Here is a 21609-nt window from a genome sequence, read left to right as displayed (position 1 = left end):
GAGTATACTAAAAGATATGTTTTAAGTGTACTATGGTAATACATAACGTATAATAACGTAATCTTACGTATGGGTGATGTTACCAAGCACCGAATATGTATTCGTTTTACGTCGTAATAATTTGATACTTTGCAGCCCATGGGCCACGCATGCTGTATTTGTAGTTGTACAAATACACCATGCGTGTGTGCCTCTAGCACTAAGAGAGAAGGTGCCGACAGAACACGTGCTTGGAACTTAGATTGACCCGAGATGGATTGCGATTTAGTCTAAGTTACACGAGGGGAAGTTAAGCGGCAAAATTCGGGGAAGTCTCACACCGCAGGTTTGTGGGCGAGTACAATTATCGCAAAGGCTTTAGCAGCGAGGGAAGTTTGTAGCGCAGGAAAGCCGATCAGTGTGTCGCTTTGAGGTTCAGCATACTTCCGCAGTGTGTGTAATTGATGGTTGACTTTTAACACATACACATTCGGGTTTCCAGGCTGTGTTTCGTTTTAGGTTTGTTTTCTATAGTGGTTGTGTAGCCATGTTATTGCTGGGACAGCAAGAGAGTGATATCCAGTGTTGCCACTAACGGCAAAACCGTGATGCGAGTGCTTCAACTCGAGTAAGAGTGGAAACACCTGTGAGCCCAGCATGCGACAAGCAACGGCAAAAGTATGACCGATGGACATTGGCGGACTTGTGATATACCAAACGTTCGAAGGATATTTGTGAGTTCCACTTATTCATGTACTCATATTTGTAAATGCCGTTGTATATCTATATAGTGCTACTATAAATTATATGAAACGCATGCAACCGTAGACAGAGCATTGTGCATATAGCAATAATTGTTGGTACAATCTAAAGAACTAATTAGGCCACTCATATTTTGCCTGACACTATATGCTGTAACGATAACATTTTGGTTTCACTTTGTAGACTTTGATGATCTTATGCTCCCTCATGACATTAACTGAAGCAAGAAAACTCAATTTAATTCGAAATTCACAAAGAAAGTGCGCAAAAATGAAAGCAAAACATGTGTATACGACTCCGGATCCAGGTATGCTGCGATTTCGTAATAATTTTAAATATTCGGCAGAAACAGAATTCTTGACTTACTACTGTGGCACATGGGATATACCCAAAGTCAAATTGTAAATTCATGATGGGAGTAACTAAATAGTTACTGTACCATACCATAAGGAATGACGTCCCTATACACAGCAGGGATATAAGTAATGCGTCGGTCGCATTTTTTTAGTCAACCCTAAATGTAAACTAAACGCTTTATATAGTTCTGTGAAGTAAGATGGGACTTCTTTAGCACATAATATCGAAGTATCCTAATCGTGTTTTAAGCTATTAACCACGGTCTATGGGAGTCGTTAGAATACGTTTTTATAATTCTTTGAATGTTCATTGCTTACAAGAAATACATGAAAAGGTGTTCCACCCCCTATCCTACAATACATTATAATCTGTGGTATATGTTCTCTAGGTGGTTCCTACTTTTGGGATGGGGATGTCGACACCACCATTGAGCGCCATGTGGGAGACAACATTAAGTTGAACTGTATGGATTTAATATACGTCAACCCAATATTTATGGGAGACTTGAACTCCCCACCCATCACCATGAAGTGGACAAAGTATGAGAACGACGTGAGGGCGATAAACCAACATGTAAATATGTGTTATTTAGCAGTAACTTTACAGTGATTTTTTTCTCGCTTTTATAGCGATAACTTGTTCTGTTTCATTTAATTAGTCGAGCACTCGTTGTGTATTGAGAAAATTTGCAGTGTGTTGTGTATAAGATACTTAACCCTTTAACTTGTACTTGCAGTACTACCCGTTCGGTTGTAAGAAGAGACCGCTTCTTATGAATACAAGACTTTATATAAGAAACGCTACGATGAACGACACCGGTATCTACTCCTGTCAAGCACACCGCGCAAATGACACTGAGGTGGTACAGCAAAAGCTCTTCTTCGTCCTAGTTGTCAATCAAGGTATACAGTTTCTATTACTACGTTTCACTCCGTATACATAAGCTGCCTTTGATTTCCAGAAGGACGTTCCGCGCCAATTACAGAGTTTCCAGTCTATGGTTCTTCTGATATGACGTTGCTTAGCGGAGTTCGGCATGTCAACTCTACTTCTTCAACGAACCGATCCCTTCGTTGTGATTACATAGTACGAGGAGACTCCCCAGTTCACGTCTCGTGGTCACTTAACGGAACTCACATAGGTGACCGAACTGAGGTAAAAGCATTCACAGTGAAGCATTGCTTAAATGAATGAAATCAAATCAAATTTTCTTGCAGATCAGGGTTCGCGGGTCCGGGAGTTACGTGTGTGTTGTCACAAATGTCTATGGAGGATTTCAGAGATCATTCATAGTTACTGACCGTGCGTAGGTGAAAGTTGGTCTATGTGTATAAGGTTAACGAATGCTGATAATATATCATACTTAAAATACGCTCAGCTTGCTACAAATATCTGTAAGTTTAGTAGGGTGGGGTAAGATGGAACATGATCATAAAGTTTAGTAAGGTGGGGTAAGATAGAACATGATGTCATTCATTAAAATGGGACGTTATGCTTTCCTTAACTTTTCTCGTCCTGTTTGGTAGTAAACAAAGAATATTTACAGAAGTAAAAATCGTAACCCCGCGACTCTGAAATAATATTGTTATTTGTTAATTTTAAAAAATGATCAGGAAATATAGGTTTTAACGGTATTCTATCCTACCCCACAGTACTATACGTTCCTTTGTCGTATTTGTGGTATTTAATTTTGTAATTTAACATATCAATAACAATGCGATAAACTACATAAAGATTTAACCCACAGTTCTCCATGAGTTCTTGTTCCGGAAAACTGACTTCGTGGTAACGGTTTCGTTGGCAGCAGCTCTGGCCGTGATTTTGCTGACCGCAGTTTCGTTTTTGCATGTGGCGAAAACGAAGACTCGAAAACAAGTAAACAGTTTTTAAATTTTACCGTAAATTTTGTACAGTATTTTAATAGTCACTACCACATAGGTTCCCTGTGGTAGCAACATGTTTATATACTTATCGGAACACGATGAGAAGGAAGGCACAGACGAAGAGAACATAGATAGCAAGAGAAGTTCTGATTCCACGAGTCCAACTGTGGATCTTACAACGTACATAACGGTTAGTTAAAACATAAGATATACCTAGCATTTTCGGTAAAAAATTCATTTCTAAATTTCGCAATCTTTTACTGGTAATAGAACCGAGGAAACACTAGCGTAATTATTGCAAGGAAAGAGAGTTTCCTTTCAATTGTTTCACACACCTTGCATTTTAGTTCGTGAGCAGCATTTTCCGTTCTGCAAAATGTACTCACATCATAAACGGCGCGGCTTTTAAGTTCAAAATAAAGTTAATTGTGAAGTCACACATTTGAGAATATTTTTTCAAAACCTTTTATTTGTATCAGGAAAATTACCAAACCATTTGCTATAAATTATTCCAGCGCTGTATAGTCTTTTATGTATCGCAGTCTCGCCGTCCTTTTGCGAGTAAAATGCACATACTGGTAATACGAGAAGGAAATTGGTTATTGGATGCTTAGATTTACAGAAGCCAGAGCAAAACAAATAGTAACCGCCATTGAAATGATGCAATATATAATAAGCATGCACATTAGTTGATTACTCCCGTAAAACAATTCTGCTAACCACGTGTTCTGTTACAGTTCAGTGATTTTTCCACCTTTTCTGCCGACGATTTGGAATTGGTGAAAAATCTAGAAATGTCACGTGATAGGTACGGTATAGCAGCATTCATTATAACACAGTATCCAGATATGTAACTTTCAAACATTGACAGACTCATTTGCGACACAAGTCAGGAATCATCCAGTTTGTTGGGAAGCGGATTTTTCGGCCAAGTTTACAGCGGGTCGCTGAAAACGAACGACGAAAACTCTGTCACAGTAGCAGTCAAAGTTTTAAAAGGTCTTTAGATTTTACTAACGTTAGCGAAACCCTAACATGCTATAAAACCCCAATTTTTAATAAACGTTACAGATGATTTTCGGGCTCCAGACCTTCGCCATTTTATTGAAGAAGCAGCAACTTTGATTAAAGCAACCGGACATGAAAACGTCATTTCCGTTATTGGCACTTGTGTTTTGGATGTTTTGACCAAAAACGTAAGTCTTTCGCTACATGCATAGTAATTGCTATGAGCGATTTGCTGCATGATTCAACAGTATAACAGCTTCCCACCGAATCGCGAGTGGTTTCCTCGCTTGTTCCCAGATCCGTTTACACTTCCCCGTTCTAATTGCAGCAGTTAAACTGTTGCCAGTGAGCTTCAAACTTAGGCGATTTGTTGATTTTAGTTTATATATTATATAACTATTTACTCGTATTTTATTCATAGATTAATTCAATATTGTGAAAACATGTTTTGTACTTTACTTTATCGATGCACCATCAAGAAATTACCATGCACTCTTGTGTAACACCCATTTTGGCGCATGTACTCTGAATACATCTCGAAACAGTCTTATTTAGTAGGGTGTGGAGAGATGGGACACCTTTAGTAGAGTAGGGTGGGGTAAGATAGGACACCTTTTAACTATATTTTCTCGTCATATTTAGTAGTAAACATAAAAAAATTCAAAGAATTATAAAACTATATCCTCACGACTCCCGTGGACCGTTGTTAATTGTTTAAAACACGATCAGAATATTTGGATATTATGTGCTTAAAGTGTCCCATCTTACCCTACTCTACTATACATAATATCCAAATACCCTGATCTTGTTTTAAACAATTAATAACGGTCTATGTGAGTCGTGAGGATGCAGTTTAATAATTGTTTAAATGTTCTTTGCTTACCACAAATGGGACGAGAAATAAGAATGAAAAGGTGACCCATATTCCCCCACTCTACTATATAGCGTGACATACATCACTCGTTTTATCTCTTTGATCAGAGTAATAGTCCGAATACATTGACTCCAATATTGGTAATGGAACTTGCGTCCGGAGGAAACCTACGTTCTTACTTGCTCCGATGCAAGTCTTCTGCGGAGGACCAAGCATCTGCCTCCTTCTCAATCCACGACGGCCGGGTCTCCGAACTTATCTCTTTTGCTTACCAGGTTTCTCTTGGCATGGAGCATCTCTGTAGCAAAAAGGTTGGCACTACGATTTTTTTAAATTGAAAAAAAAAAAGCTTTAAAAAAATACCTAATATTAAACTTAGAAAACGTATATTCTTAAACTTCGAGGAAATACCTACTATTTTAGCAATATGGATTCTTTCGCCAAACGTTATACGATAGCACATACGCACTGTTACGATTTCAAGTTCTTACGCTCGGTTTAAATGTTAATAATTTAGAGGTAAAATACTGTGGTATTATCGCTTCTTTTTCTAATTGTTTAGATATTACATCGGGATCTCGCCGCCCGAAATGTGTTACTGACCGAAAATAAAGTGGTTAAAATCGGGGACTTCGGGTTGTCGAAGCATGTCGCGCAGAAAGGTTATTACCGTGTGTGTAGTCGATGGGTAAGCAGATTTTCAATATTGTTTGTATGAAATAAAAAAAATGACACGTATTGTTTTAATACTGTGGTTTTGAATAGGAAAAACCAGCCAAGTGGACATCCCCAGAAGCTTTAATGTTTGACAAGTATACGATAGCTTCGGATATGTAAGTCTTTTACGTTTCGACCCAAAGTTTTATAAGTAATTGCAAATCATTTTTTAGTTGGTCGTTTGGTGTTCTGGTCTGGGAGATTTTTACGTTTGGTGAAGAACCCTATCCACACGTGGCACCAAAAGATTTGTACGATGAATTGAAACACGGAATGAGGTTACCCAGTCCTGACATTGCAAATGAAAAGCTGTAAGTAACCAGAATAAAAATAATATAGGGTATTATTAAGTGAGAGAAACTGTAACGTTACCAATTATGCTATCGTGTTTTACAAAGCTCGCCTACAGATGTCTTTAGCGCTCAACATCTGTTATTTGCCGTTAGCGCTTTCCCGCCGAAAAGCGTCATGTTACTTTTACATGAAATAATTAATCTTTCTACTGTATAGTGCTTGTGGCTGTGCAAATCGCTGCATAGCCGATCTGATTTCAGTTTGCTGCATTGCAAAATTTTCCATAGTCCTTCTTAGCAACTGCACACATGCTCGCTCTACTGTGCAAATCAACTGTACATTTTAAAAATAAGCAATACAATTCATATTTTGCACCAGCAATCTCCATTCTGGGGACACTAATAATATAAAATTATCACGTGAAAGTAGACTGTGTACAAACATCATATAGTAGGGTGGGGGGAGATGGGGCACCCTTTTATTTTATTTTCTCCGCCCATTTGGTAGGAAACAAAGAACATTCAATGAATTATAAAACCCTATCTTCGCGACTTCCACAGACCGTAGTTAATTGTTTAAAATACGATCAGGCTATTTGAATATGATGTGTTAAAGGTGTCCCATCTTCCCCCACTCTACTATACTAACAGTGATATTGCTTCCAGGTACGACGTTATGCTTTCATGCTGGCATTGGAAACCAGGTCAACGAAGTAAATTTGATGAGTTAAGTTTTATGTTATCCCCACAAGGCGAGGTAGTGCAGGTAAGCACTTAATAACATTCGATGACTAATATTGTCAGTTAGAATTGTTCATTAACCTTTTGCATTAAGTTTTTATATTTGTATTTATCGATTGCTTTAGGTTTTAAACCAAAGCCTGTGAGATAAAAATTGTATCATCGGGCTTATTTTGGAATTGCAGTTTATTTTTAATTGACCCAAAAAATAGTTTTGTCCTCCTATTTTATTAAGAAAATAGTTTTATGCTTCTTTACTCTTATTAATGCACGTTTTATCTTTGGTTGGTCAATTGGTATAATTACCAAATATATTTTTCTTCCCATTAAACTAATTATATGTAATGGATAAAATGTAACTTATGTATTTATCGCTGGGTGAGAAACGATCTTTATAACACTAGTGTTCTGTATTTTAAACACTTTCTTACGAGTTACCAGCATATGCAACTTTATGCGTGATTTTGATGTATTTAGGTAAAATTTTTAAATTTTAAATAATCCATAAGAGGCCACCGGGGTAAAGCAATTGTCGCTATAAGTGCCTTGCCTAAAAACTGATAAGCCCACAACGGATTGTTGCAAAACGTTGTCTGATTGGTAATAATACTGTTACTTTTAGGCAAAAAAAGTGAAACCGCTTTGGGCAGAGTATTTTTACCAAAATTTACTGTCTATTCTATAATGACATAGTAGGAAATGCGGTTTCTTTAATAAAGCAAATGTGTGACTATTTAGAGTTATCGGTCTCCTCGCGATGAATCGCCTTGTCCGTGTGACGTCACAGACGTTGTTACGTCATCGTCGAGTGGAAGTGGAGAATCAGCGACAAGCACTTCTGCATCTACAAGTCAATCTTCGAATGAAGTGAAGTCCGTTGAAGAAATGGCTGCCTGCTCGGATGTAATTGTAAAAGAACATGAAGATTCCGTGTCTAAAGAACAAACTGTAGAATTTTCATATTACGATACGCTAGACGGCGCCCTTCCGAACATTTCATTCAAAGAATCACCCGCGCGTGTTATGTCTGAGCACAGAAGGGAAGTGCCCACTGTTTTGCTGGTCCCTCCTCCTATTAAACGACATAAAAAACTAAAGGCATGCCAGAAAATACTGGCACCAGCGTCGACCGAACGATTTCAGAAGACACCGAACGATTGTTTAATGTTTGAGAATCAGTCGTATATAAATTTACGTGGCGAACCTATGCAGATTGACAGAAATAGCGATGGTGAATCGGCCCTAACTCCAACTAGTCCATTGCCCATAGGAAAAGATAACGGTGGTGATTCAAAGGATTATTGTTTTTATGGCGAAGACTTTAAAAGCATAAACCAACACCGGGGCTTTCCCTTTCACTTATATGGTAAAACGACATCCAAATTTAATTAAAAAAATAATTTGTTTAATTATGACGCATTCTTGTTTTCGAAATGTAGCGCAAACAAAGTTTAAAATGACAGATGGATTTTACTTTAATTTTTTGTGTGAACACGCACTGTAAAAGTGTATTTGATAAGTTCATTGTATTTGTTCTTACTTTTTTACTTTTATCAGGCTTGAGTAATTTTTGCATTACTGTGCATTATCTTCCACGAAGCTTATGCAGCGCTGTATAAGCTTGCGCGTTCGCATATAGTAGGGTTGGGGAACATAGGACACCTTTTTATTTTATTTTCTCGTGTAGTAAACGACTCCCATAGACCATTGTTAATTGTTTTAAACACGATCAGCATATTTAGATGTTATGTGCTGAAGGTGTCCTATCCTTGCTTCACCCTACTGAATATTAGACGCAGATTCCACTGCTGGCAAACTGTACACTTTTTATGGTTCACCTAAAAAAGTCTATAATTTTAGCATTGTTTCTACTTGGCGTTTATTCTATCATGTGTATGTTTTATAACATTTGTCTGTTTTTATTACTATTTACGTGTTTTTATAATAAGTTTTTACACTTGCGTGTTCTGTGTGTCTTTTTTTATAAACTTTAAAGTCAATCAAAATAAGTTTCTTTTACGTTTTACACAAAAGTTACCGAACATTAACTACGACATACTTTGTACAAAGCAATTGCATTATATTATTCTAGCCTACGACATCAGACGTTTTTGCGTATAAATTACATACCACATTTGTTAAGATTAACGTTCGTTTAAGTTTATTAAACCAATTACGGTCAAATACCATTGACGTATACCCACGGTCGGTAGATCGAGGTCATGTGTTCTCAGGTCAAAAATACAACTTTAAACTGTGACCTTATCCAAGTAAAACCGGATAGACGTCGGGCCTGTCCGGTACAAACCACTAATATCAAATGCACTAGCCAATTACCTCAACAGAACAGAGTAATACGCACGGTACCCCACGTATCTAGGCCGACCCTAACTTATAATTTGCCGGCCCGAAACATGGCTTTAACGAGGTGTACGTTCTTGGCGCTCGGCTTCACGTACGGGTCAGTCGTAATTAAACAATTCTAATTGCTGCCTATTTTTAAGATGATTAGTCCAATCTGGTGGGCGGCTGTAATTATAGAAATCTGACTCACTCAGACCCTGTGAAGAAGAAAGGCCGAAGTAACATGTTCATTACCTCCAACTATATAAGCGCGCCAGATTAGATCTTCAATCTAGTTTTCGTTTCTCGTAAACGAAGATTTTACCACGCTGCCTGTCAGTCATGACGACTACAGGTCTTTTAAGTGTTATCTCGTTGGCATTTATAGTGTCTTTATGTTTGGTGCATTATTCTTCAGCAACAGGTACATTGCGTTTGGCTTAAATTTAATGTAAAAATTTATACATTTTGAAAATGTTAGAATTCATTTTAAGTACACCTATTTTTTTATATTTTTTTTATTTGGGTTAAAAAACTACACCTAATTAACTAATAAGTCATGTTTTTCACACCCAACAGGATCACATACATCTTCCTCATGGGCGTCCATGATACCACGATCACGATACAGTTTCGTGAACACGATTTGTGAAGGCAGGACCAAAACTATTCGATGTGTCTCTGCCGGACACGTCATTCTCATCGAAGATGCGTTTTATGGAAGACGAGACGGTTCAACGTAAGTGTTTGTATAAAAAGGGTGGGGTGGTGCCGTTTAAATGGAGATTTACGGAAAGAGCTATCTTGCCCCATTTTATTATTTATTGGTTTTGTTTAGAAATTATTTACAAACCTTTTATAAAAAGTTGCAGAAACAAAATACTTTATCAAAGTTTCAGAAATTAAATATTTTCTTAAAATTGCAGAAATAAAAACACTCATTCGTAAAATATTTTACCAAAAAATACTGTAAAATTATTTCCCTCAGCTGTCCATCGTCAACTATGAGAACACGGAGGTGCAAGTCGTCCAAAGCCTTACCGATCGTATGGGCTCGGTGTAACGGCAGGCGGTCGTGTACAATCACAGCATCTAACACACGGTTTCAAGGCGACCCATGCAGAGGAACTTACAAATACGTCCAGTTACAGTTCAGATGCGGAAATCCAGGTATGCCGACCATGCTTAGCTATATTATAATCACATATAGTACGATGGGTAAAAAACGGGACATTTGTTTACTACCATATGGGACGAGAAAATAGGATAAAAGTTATTGCATCCTAAAAAATGGGATACCTTAGCGCATATAATATCCAAGTATAGTATGGTGGGGAAAGATGGGACACCTTTAGCACATAATGTCTAAATAGTTTGATCATGTTTTAAACAATTAACAGCGGTTTATGTGAGTCGTGAGGATACGGCTTTATAATTCTTTAATTGTTTTTTGTTTACTATCAAATGGGACGAGAAAATATAATAAAAAGTTGTCCCATCTTCCCCCACCCGACTATATCTTTATCCTGTTTTAAACAATTAACAATGGTCTACGGGAGTCGAGAGGATATTGTGCTAGGATTCTTTATATTTTTTGTTTACTACCGAATGGGACGCGAAAATAGAATGCAAAGGTGTCCCATCTTCCTTTGCCCTACTTTATGTTAAAAATGCAAAAAATGTAAATATAGCACAAATATGGCGAAATAGTAGAAGTAGAAACGGAGCATCATTAAAGGCAGTCAAATGTTTATATGTTCATTGCTATTTAACAGGTACAGACACCGTTGGTACTTGCCTTGCAAACTCATGGGGTTCTTGGTTGGACATCGACAACCCATCTGGCACTGGCGACTACGAGTTACTTTCTACGCACCGGAGCAGGTCGAGGTCGGCCTGCAGCTCCCCGACTGGTATGCAGATCCAAATGAAGACAGGGGGGTCTTATAACAGAGCTGGCAACGCCATGAGGAACAGCTTGAGTTACGGAATGACTTGTTTGAATTCCGAGCAGTCCTTAATGACCAGCAGAACATGCAAGGATTACAAAGTTCGATATTGCTGCAGAGGCGGTGAGCATATTGTTTTTATTTAACATTTTTATATTTACATTCACCTTTCTTGTACTTAAACTTAAATATGGGCGTTTCATGGCCAAAAAATTCGGAACAAAATTATAGATATATTTTCACATTTCTGTTTTGGCCTTTTTAAAATAACTATATATAATTAAGCACATTCTTTATATTTAGGAGTTCTGTAAAATTTCATATATGGTATTGCTTATGAGTTTCGAGTAAATGCAAAAAATCCAACGTTTTTTTTTCAGGCGCATCAGGAATTCCATGCCGACGCCCTACTATACCAAGCGGTGTGAATGCATGGCCTTCCTCGAAGTCGATATTCAATACGAACGAATACATTCGATTCACTTGCCCAAGTGGTAAAACACTTAGTGGAGGGGTTAGTCGAACAACCTGTCAAGCAAATGGCGCTTGGCTGCCATCTAGAGTACCAACGTGTGTCACCAGCTCATCAGGTATTTAATGAAATATAGAATTCTGTAGGGTAAGGTGGAATATATCATATAGTTCTGTGGGGGAAGAGGGGACACCTTTAGTGCAGAATATCCAAATATCCTGATCGTGTTTTAAACAATTAACAACGGTCTACGGGAGTCGTGAGAAAATAGTTTTATAATGCTTTGAATATTCTTTGTTTACTACTAAATAGGACGAGAAAATAGAATAAAATGGTGTCCCATCTTTCCCCACCCCACAATACAAAGTATTTCATATTTTCTGGTCGTGTTTCAAACAATAAACGATTCTTTTTAAAGTCGCCAGGCTGCGGTTAAACATTTTTTTGAATGTTCTTTGTTTACTACCAAATGGGACGAGAAATGTACCATCTTAACCTAACCTACCGTATATATTGGTGAATTTATCCTGTGGTTGTGGCACATAATGTGTTCAATTTTCTGTTGCATTGTACTTTGTGTGTTAATTTACTAAGACTACAACACTTCGAGTATATTTGAACCAAAGTCCAGGTTTTTTATTTAAAAAAATAATTAATTTACAAGGGGGCAAATGGTTTTTCAATTAATAGTCTCATGCGTTTATTTAATTTCCTGTTTTCTAATAGTGCTTCTCTTATCCGCTTATATTCGTTACCACATCAAACGCGTTCGGTTTTTCGTTTCCGGTAATTTTCTTTTTCATTTCCCGCTGGTTGAAATTCTCCCACAGATGTGAACTGTGATTTTACCGCGACAATTCGTAAGTAACACCACGAAAACCATAATTAACCAACGCTAGTCACACATAGGACGCTAATTTGTCAAGTTTCGTGTCTTTACCAATACTAATGACTGGTCATACACGGAAATCCGAAGTGGCAATTTGAAGAAGGCTTTAAAACCTATTATGCACTTACGTAATAGCACTTAAAGGCGCGCGACCGCCATTTAGAAAAGGTTATTAAATTCAAGTACATCGAGTGTGTACTTCTCAAATTATCCGCCTCAAGTAAAACACGAGGCTTTAATTGAAGGTTATATACACTTGGATTTCGCTCTACAACGCAAAAAACTGCGTCTGCGTTTTAATTCACGCTCTATTACGTAAATTACACGAATTCATATATGTAGTATATGTTTGGTTTATTAACGTTTTAGTTGTATACGTTTTAGTAATATTATTACCACAAAAATCTAAACAGATTTTACACGAAGCGTGTTTTTGTTGCTTATTCCCATCTTTTCGTTTTTGTAAATATTTGTCTTTTGCTTTTATTCGAAGAGATATAAATCAAATTAACATTATCAATCACAGGATGCAGGGGTTTAGCTCGATTATCTCATGGAACCATAACACCAAGGAGAACCAGCTGGCCAGTCGGTTCAATGGCGACCTTCACCTGCGACTCTGGTTACTCGTTGGTTGGCCGATCACCTATCAGGTGTATGAGTAACGGGCAATGGTCAGGTTCGGCCCCCACATGCGCTGTGGTTTCTAGAGGTGAGTTTTTTGATATAAAGAAAATTAAAGGTGAAATTGATTGGGGAGAAAATCTAGTAGGGTGGGGTAAGACGGAACACCTTTAGTACATAATACCCAAACACCCTGATCGTATTTTAAACAATTACCAACGGTCATTGGAAGCCGGGAGAAAACGGTTTTATAAATCTTTGAATGTTCTTTGTTTACATATCAAGGAGGACGAGAAAATAGATAAAATGGTGTCCCATCTTCCCCCATCCTATACTATACACATTTCTTTCTTAAACCGTTTGTGTAATAAATGACATGAAGTATATGATACGTAGGTTATTACTGGAAAAGCATAATATTTAATGAACATGAACACATCTCTTTCTTACTATAGATTGCGGGGGTGAAATCGTCGGACAGACGTCAGGTCGCATTCAAAGCCCGAACTACCCCAACAATTATCCAAACCACAAAGACTGTACTTGGGAGATAACTGTCAACGCTGGTCAAACAATAGAGATTACAATTGAGAAATTCGCTCTGGAAGCAAACCGACGTTGCAGATACGATTATTTAGAGGTAAAGGCTTGTGCGTGTTATTGTTTTATAATGAAACCCGTATATAGGCTACAGCTATATTACGAACATTGAATTGCCACTTCAAGATTATATGAATTTTTTCTCGAATATAAGGGGAAAAAATTTTAAGGGCGTTCTGGCAGATAGTTATGAAGTATACTTTTCGTCGACCGACGCATGTGCAAAGTGGTTAGTTCGCCTGCTTCTAGTCCAGAATTTACCTGCGTGAGAATAAAAAAAGACTCTTTTTTTTCATAAACGTGCCGAAAAATTAATAATTGCCGAAAAAAAAAAACAAATTAAAACACGTTCATATTGGCAGATTTTTAACGGAACAAGCAGAAACACAAGAATATTAAAGCTGTGCGGATATTTTACTCGTCGAACATACAGAAGCACAGGCAGAAGTGCAACACTACGTTTTCATTCTGACAGCAGCGTCAACAAAAAAGGTTTTGACATACGTTGGCGGGCCGTGGGAGCAGGTAAGAAAAAAATCGTCTTTAATTTGAACTTCACCTTTGCTGTAATCTGGATAATGTTTGTAATTAAAGTTTGATTAGGTTGTGTTGTGCTTGTTAGAGGTTTGTAGTGACCTACACACCATGGCACATCTACGCTCATGCAACTTATTAAAAATAATATTGATTATACTTAATGGACGACAATAGTTCGATTCCCGACCACGCAGTTTGCAATTATATTGTATATTTGTTGTACGAATATTCAAGCGAAAACCAAACACAACAACGCCTTACATTATTTTTTCCCTTTTTTATTTTTGCCTTTTCTCAAATTAAGCAAGTATTTAACGTATTACATCATTTTCCCTGTTATTTAGTTTCGTATTTTCTCAAATCAATTATTCAGCGTCTTAAAATAATTCTATTGTCCCAGGTTGCCCTGTGCCTACAGCGCCATCTTACGGTACCGTTTCACCAACAAGATCCCAGCACAATCCAGGCGATTACGTCACATATTCCTGTCGCACCGGTTATCGATTAGTTGGGCAAGCCAGAGTACGATGCGGGTCCTCCGGTTCTTGGTCAAGCTCGGCTCCGACTTGCGAGCGCAGAGGTAACTATAATATTTAGGACTGTGGGGGAATATGGGACATCTTTAGCACATTATCGGGTGAAGGTGACTGTATAGTGTACACAGTATCCGGCATGCGAATTCGCTTGCGAGGTCGTATGCAAACCCATTACCGAGTTCCGCATGTGACAGCGAAATCCGGACAAAACAGACAAAACGGATGAATTCCGGATACTGTGTACAGCCACCTTTAGGCGTAATATGTCGGTTAAACATGTTCTGGTAAATAAAAAAGTCCTAAAATATCAAGATAGCTTATGCTAAACAACAAAAATATAAATGCAGGACTAATAGTACTCTTACCACTTTAATGATGTAGAATCTACTATAACTCTATTATAAAACCAAACACGTCATAATGACCAGGGGAAATACCCGAGACAGAAAAAACTTGGAATTTCCCAATTAAGTCGTTTACTTAACTACAACAACTTCAAATTCGATCAAACTCGAATCTGTTATCGCAGGTCCAGTTACGCCAACATTCAAATCGTGTTATGCGGTCGGTGACCCACATTATTGTACGTTTGATGGGAAGAGGTTTGATTATCAAGGCGTTTGTTCTTATGTGTTGGTCAAGGCATCATCTGTGCCACATGGCAGTAACCTAAGACCCTTTGTAGTCGAGGTGGGATGTTAATTAAATTTATTTGTTTGATTTTTAATACGTTTTTGCTTTGTGTTGTTTTATCTGTCATTTTATTATCAGCGCAGAATTAAAAAAAATTTTTATTTCTTTTTTTTAACTGTGATGCATTCCACGAATTGGCTCTGATTTAGCATTAGTATTTAAGGATTCTTGGTTCATTATAATAAAATGTAATGACAAAATATACTAAATTAAAAGCTTACCCAACTAAACTACTGTCACTAGTCTCTTTCAATCAACGATGCAGTAACAAACACAAATCTTCTGCAAGCAGAATTAAATGAAAACTTTCAGAATAAGCAACAAATATCTTGGAAATAAAAAAGGTCAATTTTTTGAAATGTTTTATTTTGTAGGTTGACAATGAACATAGGGGAGGAAACACAAGAGTGTCATGGCTCCGCAAAGTTATCGTACGCGTTGGTGGAATCGTTATCGAACTCTTAAAGGGAAAAGTTGTTCAAGTAATAATTTATGTTAAATATTTTTTTTTGTGCTTTAGGTTTTTTGTATGAATTTTTTTTAAAGAGGTTATTTTGTATTATTTTGGATATTATGTAAATAAATTTTAATAACCTTTTAGTGTTAAAATCTTAAAGTCGCTATGTTGGGACCAAAGCAATTAAACCTAATTAGTGATGTTTCACTAAATGACAAATTGTAATATATGTTAGGTTTTCTAAACTCGGGGTAACAGAATTTTGGGGGTTCCCGAGAGAATACCAATTTTACACAAAGTACTGCACATAGAAATTTAGAAGATTAAAAGGTTTTGAAGCCCTGATATTTGAGACTTTAAAAGCTGTGTCTCCGAGGTCCTTTTTTATTTTAATATTAGTTTTGCCAAATATTTTTTTTATTAGTTTTAAATGTACATAATTTTTGCAATACCTTATACTGACTACTTTATATACCCAGGTGGATAGTGAAACAGTCAATCTTCCATTTTCTCACTCTTCAAGTGGTGTTAATATTAAATTCAGCGGACGTTTTGTCGTCCTGACAACTTCATTCCAAATGAAAATTATCTACGATGGCAAATCATATCTCACTGTCAGAATGCCGAGCACTTATTCAGGAATTGTTGAAGGTAAGATAAGATTTTCTAAACATAGTTAAACAAAATATTAACTAAACATGAAGGCAGAACCAAAGTTTTGCTTTTCATTTTAACTCATGAAGAAAGAGTCTGGTCGAATTATTTTTCATTTTTGTGTGATATCTGTTTACCTGAGTATAGAAATTGCATAAAAAATCATTAAATACCTTAATTATATAATAATAACTTATATTTTAATGACTTCTCTATTGGTTTTGAACGGTGATCGTGATAAAAGTAGCAACCACGAAGTAAAAAAAAATGTTAAATATGAAGTGATAAAAAATGCAGTTCAAGTTCATGTCATTTTTGTTGTTGTTTTTTATTTGCATAAGCCTTCATAGAAGAAAAATATTTAGATATGAAATTTTCAAATTAAAACAAAAATTCTATTTGTAAATTTTACCACTCCAGGTTTATGTGGCAACTATAACGGAAATCCGGATGACGATTTTACTCGAAGAGGAACACGGATTATTTTAACTGATCCAACCCAGTTTGGAAACCAATTCCAAACTTCAAGCAAACCAGGGTAAATATTTAAATGATGATGGTAATGACATTGACTAAACAGCCTGATCAACTGGAATTTCTTGCTTAAAAATGTTTTGGTATATTTTTGCATATCTGTCAGCTTTAACAAAAAAGTTGAAACAATATTTTCAAAATTGTTTTATTTTGGTTTGTTTAGTTCTTTCATTATTGTATTTGTATTCTATTCCAGTTGCACCAGAGCACTTCCACCAAGAGATGAAACTTGCCCGGCATCGAGAAAATCTGTTTTCCGTCGCCAGTGTTCGATTATTACTGAAGAAAATGGTTGCTTTGCAAGTTGCCACTCTCTCTCAGATCCTGCTCCTTTCTTAAGGGTATGTTTAAAATTTTAAAAGAAACATATATAGCATTATAATACAAACTAGAGTAGACATATGTGAAATTTAAAAATCCCAAAATCAAATTGAAATTTTAAGGATTTTATGATATGTTTCCGTAAAAATGTATAGTGTAAGTTTTCCCATCACAGTTTTTTTGAACAGTAGAGTATATTGTTCCTAGTTTTCTGTGTAACTCATAGTCAGCTTATTTTATCCATCTTTTGCTTTAGGATTGTGTGTTTGATGCTTGCGTGTACAATGATGAACTCGCTGCTCTTGAGAACAATGTTGGGTCTTATGCTCAAATATGTCAAGCATTGGGTGCGAGAATTTGTCCCGAATGGAGAAACACAACAAATACTCGTAAGTCCTTATAAAAATTACCATATATGTTGTGTAAAAATCGATAACAATGATATATAAACGCTGCTTCATTTGTTTGATATTGATTCATTAATATATTTAATAGAAAACTATTTTATAAACTAATAAATGCGTTTTTTTTTACATTTTATTCTTTATTTTAGCATTATCTTGTGGCCCAAATTCTCACTACAACCCATGTGGTTCCTCATGTCCACGTACCTGCTCCCAACCACGAACCGTTAGTTGCGATAGGCGGTGTGTTGAACAGTGTGAATGTGACTCTGGATATGTTCTCTCTGGTGACACCTGTGTCAGGACATCTGAATGTGGTTGCTCACAAAATGGAAAATATTATAAGGTGTTGGGACTGTAACTTAAATTTTGGTAGTTTTGTATAAAAAAAGTTATACAGTAGGGTAGGGGTAGATGGGCCCCTTTCCATTCTATTTTTCCAGCTAATTTGGTAGTAAACAAAGAACATTTAAAGAATTATAAAACCTTTTTCTTAGGACTCCGTTAGACCAGTGTTAATTGTTTGAAACACGATCAGGATATTTGAATATTTTGTGCGAAAGGTGTCCCATCTTTCCTCACAGTTCTGTATAAAAAAGATAATGTTTACTTTAATCTGTATTCCTAAAGTTCTATATAAAAACAATCACCCACAAAGTTACGTCTCCGGGTAACTGGTAAGCTGGCACAAAGTGTATGAAACAGAACACCTGTGTGATAATGAGAATAAAGCAAGAGACATTTATTCATTGATAATTGTGTAGCAAGTGTAACTTTTAAAATTTATTTTAAGAATGGTGATGTGACTTACACAAGTGGTTGTGGGAGGAAGTGTACGTGCCAGAGAGGAAGGATGACTTGTGTTAGAGCAAGATGTGGAAGCAATGAAAGATGTGGAAGAGATGTGTTTGGAAGAGTTGCGTGCGTCCCAACAGGTTAGTCACCTTTTTATGAGTAATTGTCACTGTAAGACTATTTGGAATTAAATTTTTTTATCATTTTTTAGATTTAGGTTCAATAAAATAAAACAAAGCAATATTTTTAAAGTGTTTTAGCTTTTAGTGTGCAGACTTCGTTTTATTTAAACATTTTGTATCTCTAGAAATAGTACATGTTTGATAGAGTTATAGTCACTGCTTTAATGTATTTTTTTTTTAATTTTTAGGAACTTTTACAAATAATCACAGCTTTGATATTTTTTAAATTTTATTTTAACGCAATTTTACAAATTTTAGGATATGGTTTGTGCAAGGCATGGGGAGATCCTCATTACATGACATTTGATGGCAGTGGTTGGTTTGACTTCATGGGGACTTGCTCCTACACCATGGCACGCACCAACACTTTGTCCACTAATGACCAAAGATGGTTTCATGTGGTTGCCACTAATGAACACAGAGGCAGCAACACTCGTGTTTCGTTCATTAAACATATCACTGTAACTTTGTTTGGTGGTACAGTGGCTGTGAGGTTGGAAAAGAATCGAGTAGTAAAGGTAAGTTGTGGTTTCATCAAGCATATATAATATAATAATGTTTTATTGCACAATATGTCAATTTTTGTTGTCAATTTTATTTATACATAATAGCATTTGAACACTTTTTGTGAAGCTTTTTGTTCACACAATTTCTTGAAGTTATTTTATTCATAAAACATAACTGTTTATTTTGTTTCCTGTTTTAGGTGAATGGCAACGTAGTCGCAAGCTACCATTCTCCTCAGTTCAACATTCAAATATCTGGTAGATCAACATTGCTTTCCACACAACATGGTTTGAAAGTATGGTTCAATGGAAATGGTGTCAGAGTGAAGGTCCCAAGCACATACAAAGGACAGGTGAGTCATCAACTACACATTTTATTGTTACACATTTTTCACCTGGTTTGTCGCATTAACCTTACTGTCTTTTTCTAAAGCTTTCCAATAATTGACACCCACATGTTTAAAACTGTTTAAATCAATAACTCATTCAAATTTCAAAATGTGGTTTATTAGCTTAAAATAATGAATGAATGAATGAATGAATGTAACTTACTTTTTCCTCGCCTGGCCGGAAAACGACAGTCGTTATCACACGAGTTTAACACCTCGGGCCAGCTTACAAGTTACCATGTATGTTACTTTGTGGGTGATTATATTTTTTGGATTTTATCATTTTTTTATGTATGGCTGATAATTTGGACAATTCATTAGTGACCACTGGGTTGGAGCAATTGTTGTTAAGTGTCGTGCCCAAGGACACATACACCCAAAATGGTAGCAGCGACGAGCCTTGAACCCATTACCTAATGGCTACAGGCAGGCGCGCTAACCACTACGCCACGGCGCCGGATAATAAAAAAAAATTTACAAATCTTTTAAACTTAAAAATAAAATATTACTAAAAAGCAAAGTTTGAAAGAACAGCACTCATGGTATTGGTAAGATGGTAATAAGATGTGATATTTTTACCAGGTCCATGGGGTATGTGGCGATTATAATGGAATAAAATCTGATGATTTAAAGACCAGCAGCGGTGTTGTAACTTCTGACTTTAATGAATTTGCTCAAAGCTATCAAATTGGAAATTGCTCTGACAGAATCCCTGAGCCATTTACTTGCTCCAACAGTGAAAGGCAAAGATGGTAAGCATATTTAGGTATTGGTCTGTTCTATATAGACAATACTACATAGCAAGTTATTTAAGCTCGTAGAGTATAATAATATAAAAAGTGTTTTAATATTAACTTTTATTAATACTTTAAACAAAATGGTAAAAATGGTAAAACTTTGTTAAAATATTATGTGTTTACATAACATCAATAATAAAATTTCTAACTTTCATAAAAAAAAAACATTTTCTAAACAAAATAACCTTCTTTTTAAAAAGATTTTTAAATTCACTTTTAATGTCTCACAGTGAAGCTCATATTTTGTTTCAGGAGTGCTGAAGAATTCTGTGGTTCCCTCACTTCACGTACAGGTGTATTCCGCCCATGCCACCACACCATCGATGCTAACACTTTCTTCCAAAAATGTGTTTTTGATGTTTGTGCCAGTAATGGTGATACAACAGTACTCGAACAGGTAATTTACCTTAATGCTTTATCTTCGGGTGGCCCGAAAATGACAGTCTTATAACATGATTGTTTTTTTCATATACCTCATGCCTGTTTGCGAATTACCATGCATATTACTTGTGGGTAATTAGTTTGGTGAATTTTTTTATGTATGCTGATAATTTAGACAACCTTTTAGTGACTAACGGTTTGTAACCAATACTGCTTACTGTTTAGATTACCCTATTATAATGTTATTACAATGACTTAAACTTTCGGTTGAATTTATTTTCTATACTAAATTTTAAATTAAAAAAAATAAACATCTACAGAAATTCGGTGTTTCGGATTTGAAATATCTTACTTATATTCACAGGCATTGGAGATTTATTCTGAAGTTTGCCAAGCTCATGATGTGGAATTATGTGATTGGCGTTCACGAACAAACACAAGAGCTTTGAGATGTCCTGTCTACAGTCACTACGAAGGATGTGCTTCAGCTTGTACAGATACTTGTGAAGAACCGTATGCATCATCAAAGTAAGAGCTTAATAAATGTTTTAACCTGCATGATCCATTGGTTTTGAAATTTATTCTAAGTATGTCTTTTAAATTGTTACTTTGTCACAAACAGTGTTTCCCATTCATTGCAGTTCTTTATGTGAACAAACCTATCTAAAAATATATACTGTAATTTATAATTTTACCATTCTTTTCTAGTTGTCATATTCATGGTAAAGTGGAGGCTTGTGTATGTGATGTAGGCTATGTGAGAGATGGAGATAACTGTATTAGGAAATCAGAATGTGGGTGTAGAGTTGGAAACTATTACATTAGAAGAGGTAAGGGTTAACATTCAATTAGTAAAAGATATAAAAATGTAATTGAAAAAAATGTCCTAATGTTATGTGTCTCTTGGTGTATGTATTGACAGTTTTAACCAC

General features: G+C 36.1%; 2 protein-coding genes across 3 annotated transcripts in view; both read left to right on the top strand.

The window, feature by feature from the left end:
- The first annotated feature begins 310 nt into the window (after positions 1-310).
- Positions 311-8798, top strand: LOC149740466 (uncharacterized). Its single transcript, XM_089873055.1, has 17 exons — positions 311-713; positions 925-1048; positions 1487-1671; positions 1835-2000; positions 2060-2253; positions 2316-2400; positions 2846-2973; positions 3037-3171; positions 3719-3789; positions 3853-3980; positions 4053-4177; positions 4971-5174; positions 5426-5551; positions 5629-5696; positions 5754-5891; positions 6540-6639; positions 7353-8798. The coding sequence occupies exons 1-17, from the start codon at positions 660-662 to the stop codon at positions 8004-8006; spliced, it is 2685 nt and encodes an 894-aa protein (XP_089729181.1). The 5' UTR covers positions 311-659; the 3' UTR covers positions 8007-8798.
- A 435-nt stretch (positions 8799-9233) lies between these two features.
- LOC149740465 (uncharacterized) overlaps positions 9234-21609 on the top strand; it is a 61068-nt gene continuing 48692 nt past the window's right edge. For both annotated transcript variants that reach the window (XM_089873054.1, XM_089873053.1), the window contains exons 1-23: positions 9234-9381; positions 9537-9696; positions 9946-10127; positions 10733-11029; positions 11287-11496; positions 12794-12979; positions 13347-13531; positions 13854-14016; positions 14429-14608; positions 15094-15254; positions 15632-15739; positions 16194-16365; positions 16789-16906; positions 17099-17243; positions 17480-17612; positions 17777-17973; positions 18421-18562; positions 18863-19122; positions 19311-19463; positions 20082-20251; positions 20549-20693; positions 21042-21205; positions 21386-21507. In XM_089873054.1, coding sequence (XP_089729180.1) covers positions 9300-9381; positions 9537-9696; positions 9946-10127; positions 10733-11029; positions 11287-11496; positions 12794-12979; positions 13347-13531; positions 13854-14016; positions 14429-14608; positions 15094-15254; positions 15632-15739; positions 16194-16365; positions 16789-16906; positions 17099-17243; positions 17480-17612; positions 17777-17973; positions 18421-18562; positions 18863-19122; positions 19311-19463; positions 20082-20251; positions 20549-20693; positions 21042-21205; positions 21386-21507 — 3835 coding nt within the window. In that variant the 5' untranslated portion in view covers positions 9234-9299. The remainder of the gene's footprint in view (positions 9382-9536; positions 9697-9945; positions 10128-10732; positions 11030-11286; positions 11497-12793; positions 12980-13346; positions 13532-13853; positions 14017-14428; positions 14609-15093; positions 15255-15631; positions 15740-16193; positions 16366-16788; positions 16907-17098; positions 17244-17479; positions 17613-17776; positions 17974-18420; positions 18563-18862; positions 19123-19310; positions 19464-20081; positions 20252-20548; positions 20694-21041; positions 21206-21385; positions 21508-21609) is intronic.

Source organism: Ciona robusta, chromosome 2 (genome assembly GCF_009617815.1).
Source record: "Ciona robusta chromosome 2, ASM961781v2".
Taxonomy (NCBI): Eukaryota; Metazoa; Chordata; class Ascidiacea; order Phlebobranchia; family Cionidae; genus Ciona; species Ciona robusta.
This window is presented reverse-complemented; position numbering and strand designations above follow the sequence as displayed.